Source organism: Carassius carassius, chromosome 38 (genome assembly GCF_963082965.1).
Source record: "Carassius carassius chromosome 38, fCarCar2.1, whole genome shotgun sequence".
Lineage (NCBI taxonomy): Eukaryota > Metazoa > Chordata > Actinopteri > Cypriniformes > Cyprinidae > Carassius > Carassius carassius.
In genome coordinates this window covers 10,913,415-10,921,123 of record NC_081792.1, presented here as the reverse complement: position 1 = coordinate 10,921,123, position 7,709 = coordinate 10,913,415, and the positions used below count along the sequence as shown (strand labels likewise).

Here is a 7,709-nt window from a genome sequence, read left to right as displayed (position 1 = left end):
CTGCTTTAATACTTCAAATTAGTTTTGCAGACATTTTTATTTACATATTTTTATTATTATATTTTTTATATAAAACTAACATTTTAATAAAAACAAGAAAAAAGCTTACTTTGAAGGAGCTTAAATATAAGATCATTTTGTTAACATTTTTGGTTGTTATTGGTAATTATTATGTATTATGTATATAAATTATACATATAGTTCAGGTATTTCCATTTGTATTTTTTCATATAATTCACATTTTTCAAATGTGTTTCCATACTGTTGACTGGTAGCATATGATAATAATTATGAATGAATTTTATTTGTATTAATACACTACTGAAATAATCCGGTCACTACTATTAATCTACTTGTTGCCAACTTTAATTTATTCATGCCTACCTAATACCAAGTTTTTTTTTACTGAAGCAAAATATTTGCCTCCTCTTTGCACATTATTTTAGTGTACGTATTGTGTTTGTGTACAGCTGCTAAGCACGTGCTTGGGATTGTAAATGTGTAGGAGGCCGTAAATGTCTCTGTCTTTAGAGGCTGTTTTTTGAATTTGTGTTTTTCAAAGAAAGTTTGTCCTGAGCAACTAAGGGAGGGTCTTATCTTAACACAATGTGCTCAGTTGTTGCTATCAAAACCAATTACAGAAGCCAGAGTGTCACAGTCACACCCTATAAAGGGTTTCTATGAAGCAGTCGAATCTGTGTAAAGCTGTTTATATTCCAGTGTAAGGTCATGAAGAAACGAGAGGTGCCTCGAGTGATGGATTATTACATTTTTACTTCTAGCTTTCATAGAAAACAATACAAACTATGTATTTAGTTCTTTATTTGCTTGACATGATTTGCACAACAGAAGTTGTTGCAATAATATTTTGGCCTGAACGATAATTTGATTCTGTTTTATGTTCTGAATTTGTTTAGTACATGTTTACCAAGCCATTAATTATGGTTATAGGCCAACCCTATCTCACGACCAATTTGTACGTATTTTACGAGGTGGCTTATTCGTACGATTTGTCTAAACCCCAGTGATGGTTAGGTGTAGGTCATTCGTACAAATTCATACGAATTGTGCAACTCGTAAAATACGTACGATTTGGCAAAAATCATATGAATTTGTACGAGTGTTGTCGTACGAATTCGTAAGAATAAGCCACCTCGTGAAAAAATGTACGAATTGCCGTGAGATCGGGTTGTATAGGCCAGTTTTCAGTTGTTGTTGATTTTGTTTTTCCATTTCATTGAAAAATTCATGCATTACTACAACAACCAACAACAATATACTTCCTTAAATATTTTTTTACCAAATATGAATTGGTTTTCTCGAAACAACTGAAACTAAATTATTTTATTATATTCTTACATCCAATATGCATTGCATCGCATATGCAAAAACTGGATTTGATTATAACATTAGAGCGTTTATAATCTGGGAAGGAAGTATGTCACTTAAAACAGTATTTTTTTTCTTCACTCTTTTATTTGGTCTGATATTCCCTTGATAGAGTAACTCAGGTCCACTGATTGATGGACTGTAAGAATGTTTTTTATTATAGATGAGTAGAAAAAGTCAATAGTTGGTGAGGAATTGGAAGTAAGAGGCATTTTTCGGTTGAACTGAACTCTGCGATGTGACAGATCTTGGCATATTAGAAACTGTGAGGCTGCTGCAGTGTTTCAGTATCTGTCCACATCAAGGCCACATCATCTCAGATCATCTGCTCTGGCCTCATAACATTCATGTTTCTGTTGTTGTTTAATTGAATAATTTGAGTAGTTAAGCTACCAATATCTGCAAGTATTATGAGGCTGCACTGGGTTGTTATCAAGGAACTGCTTTACATTGGGTTGAACTGTGAAATATGAAGTGATTGTGATGAGGCAACCTCACAAACCTATCATGAGCTCTTCCAATGTTCCACTGTAAAACTGTTCTTTATTAAAAAACAACAACAACAACATTAGGGAATGGGATTATTTCTTTCTTTTCTTTTGTCATATATTTTGTAAAATTTGAAATGGGATAATAAACAGATTTAATTTTATTGTTTTTCTGAGTTGTCTTTCAGTTTCTCTTTTAGTTAGAAAGTAGTTTATTTTTTATTACGGTCAACAGGCTCTGATAATCCATAGCTATTTTACATTTTGGCAAACTGGTGGCTGATTCATATGAATTTACTTTAAGAATATGAATTTAGTTCACTAAAACTGAAATAAAAATTAATAAAACTAGATATATATTTTTAAAAAGCTACTAAAAATGACAAAAACAGCAAAACATCTAAACCTTTAACAAAGTGTATAATGAATCGGGAAATATAAAAAAAGGTTGATTTAAAATATTAATATTAACTATTACTATAATAGCATATCTGATAGTAAAATAAAACTGTTTCATGCTTTTATTATGTTGTGGGTCAGTTTGACTCATTTTTGGAAAAACAGATTAATTTATTTTAATAGGTTTTTCTTGAATTTTTCTTGAATTTATTTATTTATATATTTTTCTCATTTAGGGGCATAAAAATGCTTGCAAATGTTGATACTGATGTGTTGTGGAATGTGCAGAAATCATTTATTTTACGGTTATAGGGTAGAGTGGAGGAAAACTCCCCCCTTAAAGGACTGTTTTTTTTTCTGGAAACTATAGTCAAATATGTTCAGATTAGCTAAGCAACAACTAAAATGTATCTTGACTTTAGCTGGTTATTTTGAGGAAAACAAACAAGAGGGGCATTTTACCCCACTCTACACTCTATATGTTTGTGTGTCAATATGAACATCATATTTCATTGTAAAAGGCAGCTACAGAGACCCTTATACATCTATTTATTATTGTATTTATTAATTATTTTATGTAACTTTCTCAACTACCCTTTTAAGATATTTAGATTAATGCATTTATGGTTTATCTGCAGAAACTGCATTAAAAGCATATATTTATCAGTTCATGCATGTTTAGTATCACTTGGCAGTACTAGTGCTGTACTGTTTGAGCTTCAGAAGAAGAAAAACGAGTTACAGTAGGCCTATTGTTTATAATATTCATAGTTTATGGAAGAAAAAAAAAATAAAAGAAAAATCCAGTTAGGGTCAATCGGACCCTCCTCCATAAAATCCTACCCAATTTTTTTATATAATACCAGGATTAATGAAGAGAATCAAGTATATTATTAGACATAATTAAACTGCGCTACCCTAGAATAAAAATAAAATCAATACACCATAGTCAGAACCGTCGCACAGGCCAAACAATGTAATTTTCATTAATGAAATTTTTTTTTTTTTTTTTCTTGTTTGGATAACAGCTGTGTTTAATGCCAGGTTAAGATTATTCGTCAGCTACTATGTTCTACACATTACAATACACACACACACACACACAGAGAGAGAGAGAGAGAGAGATAGAGACGCTTGTCAGTCTGAAACGCTAGCTGTGAGCCTTAGCAGAGGCTGTATATTTGTGTTCAAATATATTTCTTTGTGTTTTAGTGTCTTGTCCAGTGAGCAAGTGTGTGTGTGTGTGTGTGTGTGTGTGTGTGTGTGTGTGTGTGTGTGTGTGTGTGTGTGAGAGAGAGAGAGAGAGAGAGAGAGAGAGAGAGAGAGAGAGAGAGAGAGAGAGAGAGAGAGAGAGAGAGAGAGAGAGTGTTTTACCGGCTTCTGATTTCTGTCAGTGTTCAGGCCTGTCTGAGCACAAACACACCTTCAGGACTGAACCGACTTCACCATGGACAAAGTAAGTTTAACACTCATAATTTAATCGCGTCACAGCTGAGTAACTGCACTTTTAAAAACACTGGGCGCTGAAATATCATCTCAAATGCTGAAATCTGAACTATATCGCTGATATTTCGGTCGCTTTCAGCTGACAGGCTGCTCCGCTCATTGAGTTAGCATGCTAGGCCGCTTCATATAACACCGTTCATATACACTTATTACAACAGCAGCCTGAAATAAACACATTGGCATGTTTAAATCAGGTTATAAGACGTTAATTCGTGGTTATCAGATGATTTGGTGTTTGAACGATCTCCAAATCACTTTAACACATGTCATGCTAATGTGTTAGCACACAGAGACGCGCGAGCGAGACTTGCCAAAGCTTTACTTCAACAGTCACGACCTGAATGTGTTCTTCTTACTAGTTTGTTTGATTAAATATAATTAAAAACCGAAACGGTAAAGCTTATATCCTCTACACACCTACTCTGAGACTGGCGACGCCCAAAGACAGACATACAGCACCCTTCATCGACTCCCAGCAGATGTTTGCTAATGAGACGTTTGATTTACATGAGTTTATTATTTGTGCATTTCTATAAGAGCTTACATGTCCCCTCTTGTCATTGATTGCTGGCTAAATAAATCATGCTTTCTGTCTGGGATTATATCATGTGCAATAATGCTGTCTCAGTAGATCTCTAGAGATTGAAAGGAGGCTTTGGGATACAGCATTTGTGTTGTACATTTTATTATTTAAACTCACCTGCCAGTAACTTTCTAGTACTCCTGAAGACCTGGAGTAGTTTGTTCAGGTGTGTTTGATTGGAGCTGGAGCTAAACTAGTAATCGTTTGATTTGAACCTCTTTTTGACTGAATGTTTCGAAGGCAGATTTCCTAAAAGGTCTACCTGTGTACAACAAGACGAACTTCAGCAGATTTCACGCGGACTCCGTATGTAAAGCATCGGTGAGATGTTCGCCATCATCTTTCTGAATATTCATTGAGCTTCTTTTCACGCTGCAGCTGTGAATTACATTTTCATTAACAGCTCATTTCTATTTGTCTCACAGAACAGAAGGCCGTCGGTGTATCTGCCCATACGAGAGTATCCCTCTGAACAGAGTGAGTGCTGGGATCAATGCCCTTTAAACATGTAGATCTGTGCTACATTGACAGTGAAACTTAATGTTTCTCATAAAACACTTTTGGAAGCCTAATTTTAGTTTTTTTTTCTCTCATTGCAGTCATCGTCACAGAGAAGACAAACATCCTTTTGCGTTATCTTCACCAACAGTGGGACAAAAAGGCAAGTGTTCTTCAAGATCTCATTTGACAAAGCAACTGCCTCCCTCATGTGTGATTTGGGGTGTAATGGTGCACAAAAATGCACAAAAAGGTTTTTGATCAATTGGGAAAAAAATGCATGAAAAAGGTCTATAGTTTATTAATTAACTTTGTGAAGGTCTTACTACTGAAAGCAGTTTATTTCATATGTATCATTGTTCCTAATGTATTTGTTGAAAGTTAAATGGATCCAATCTATGTTCAGTGAAAATGATTTGATGACGCGGCAATAAACTAAATAAGCTAATATACATGAATGCATTAACTTTGCTAATTTAAAACATGATCAAAACTGTATTCTATTTTAATGGCAAAACTTTAAATAAGTTAGCAAGTGACAAATATCAGAATTGACCCTTTGCAATAAACCCGCCCCCCTTCATTATTGTTGCTACGTCTGGTAAGCCGTGGCGCTCTCACGCCACACATCATAATCTCGCGCTGTGAAAAATAGGTCCGTCTGGTTTGTTTGTTTGTTGGACGAAATGCCAGATTCTGCATTGTGATTGGTCAGATCGCATGTCAAATCAAACTCCTGGTGAAGGGTCAGGTGGCTGATAGTTGTAGTTGTAGCCATCAGTGCATCCCTAATACTTAAGGACTTAAAAAAAAAAAAAAAAAAAAAACCCTATGTTACATATTTTAATTAGAAATATTTAATTCAAAACTTTGGGATTCATGTCATTTTGTCCTATGCAATGTTTGTTTATAAATCTATATAGAAAATCAATCCATTTGATGTGTGTCCGAGTTCCTCTTTTTTTTTTAAGGTGTGTTTGTGTTGAATTTAACCAAAAATCTTGGTTTTGTCATTGTGTCCAGGGAGAACTCAGACTTTAGGGGCCATGCACGCATTTTTGTGTATGAACAAATTATGTATGTGCTTCATTATTGTACATGAAATACACATACAAAATACATTGATGAATTCTGGGTGAAATGCCTTTTTGTTCTACCCTACTAAGACATTATTTGCCAAACTTGATTGATTTCAAAGCGAAAGAAACCACGCACATACGAAAGAGATTGCATGTTTTTGTGAACATCATTGCCTGCTTGCAGTTGCAGATAGCATGCTTCCCACCTGAACCCACCCAGAATGTGATAGAAACCTCTAGCTACAGGAATGATGATTTTAAACCTCTGTTTTCTTTTTTTAAATGTCATGCAGAATGCAGCTAAAAAGCGAGAGCAGGAGCAAGCAGAAGGGGAGGGCGGTAGCCCAGCGCCTCCACGCAAAATCGCCCGGACAGACAGCCAGGAGATGAACGAGGACTCTTAGAGGAATCCAACAGCACAAGAACGGACACAACAAGCCCAGACACCTGCACACCACACAGGAGTTTCATCTCAGAAAGAAAAATGGAAGGACACTTCTCTTAGTGTGCTTTTTGTATTTTATTTTACTGAGTGCTTCCTGATGCAGTCCGAGCCCCTCGCCCAGCCTGTCTGCCCGGTTCTGAACATGTGGGGCACGACGGCTTTCACTGCCAGCTTTGACGATTCTGCTGAACTCTGAGCGGCGAAATATGAAATGGGGGGGTGGGGGTATTGTGATATTCAACAAGCACATAATAACGAATTTCTGCTACGGAGACGTGTGTGAAATTTTATTTGTTAGGAGACTATTAATGCAGTTTAAAAACATCATCATAATCTCAGCTGTGAATTACTGCTTTCAAGATCTACTCCAAACACAGGGTCTAAACACACAGGATCTCTCTTCAGTGTCCAAAAAGGGAAATGTACAGCCACGTTCTGCAGATTTAGATATAGTATTTTGTGTTGGTAATGTGACGGTCTTCCTAGCAGGTGTATACATGTGCATGAAAGCACTGGTAGGACTGTTTTTCTTTTGTCATATGTTGAGGATAACATTTCTGGCCATGTAAACAAATACAGATGTCGCTCTCTTTCACTTCCCCCTTGTTATATAGGTTTTCAGTGCTGTTCGTTCCACAATCATGAACGGATCACTTGCCTTTAGATGCCTAGTTCAAGATCTGACTTGATCGCTCTTTACTGATTCAGTTGCAGTCTGTTTGCCTTCTAAACATGATGGGATTTCCCCAGGTTCGAGTTTAATAGTGTGTTTTCTTTCTCTGGATGTGTGCTTTTATTTTGGAGTTCTGAGATTAAAGGTGCAGCCATGCAGCAGTTCCTCTCTTGACCTGCAGAGGGAGTCAGTGAGCTGTGGTTTCGGGTGATAGACTACAATAGACCCTTTGCACGTGACGTCACGCTCTACTCGCGCGAATTCTGAACGCCATGACGGACGGCGGAAGAGCTATTCTGTAGACGGACGGCAAGCCAAATGAGTTCGTGTTTGAGTTAGTTCTAGTTGTAAAATGGTTATTTCGTGTTGTGCCGTGGGCTGTGCTAATAGACAGGGTAAAGCCAATATATCTTTTTATCGAATACCATTTGATGGGGAGAGAAGGCAGCGATGGGTTGCTGCTATCAGCCGAAAGGACTGGCAGCCCTCCAAGTACTCCAGGATTTGCAGCGAGCATTTTTTACAAGGTAAGGTTCATGTATTTCCCAGTTACGTTTACTTAATTTGTGTAATACCATATCGCCATCCTTGTCCAGATGGAGACCCAGTCAAATTGTCATTTGTAACATGAGTAACCTAAGTTAGCTAT

General features: G+C 36.5%; 1 protein-coding gene across 1 annotated transcript; it reads left to right on the top strand.

Moving 5' to 3' along the window:
* The first annotated feature begins 3,566 nt into the window (after positions 1 to 3,566).
* On the top strand, positions 3,567 to 7,136 carry LOC132119292 (DET1- and DDB1-associated protein 1-like). The gene is made up of 5 exons (XM_059529131.1): positions 3,567 to 3,732; positions 4,606 to 4,686; positions 4,791 to 4,842; positions 4,965 to 5,026; positions 6,236 to 7,136. The coding sequence occupies exons 1-5, from the start codon at positions 3,724 to 3,726 to the stop codon at positions 6,344 to 6,346; spliced, it is 315 nt and encodes a 104-aa protein (XP_059385114.1). The 5' UTR covers positions 3,567 to 3,723; the 3' UTR covers positions 6,347 to 7,136.
* The last annotated feature ends 573 nt before the right edge of the window (positions 7,137 to 7,709 follow it).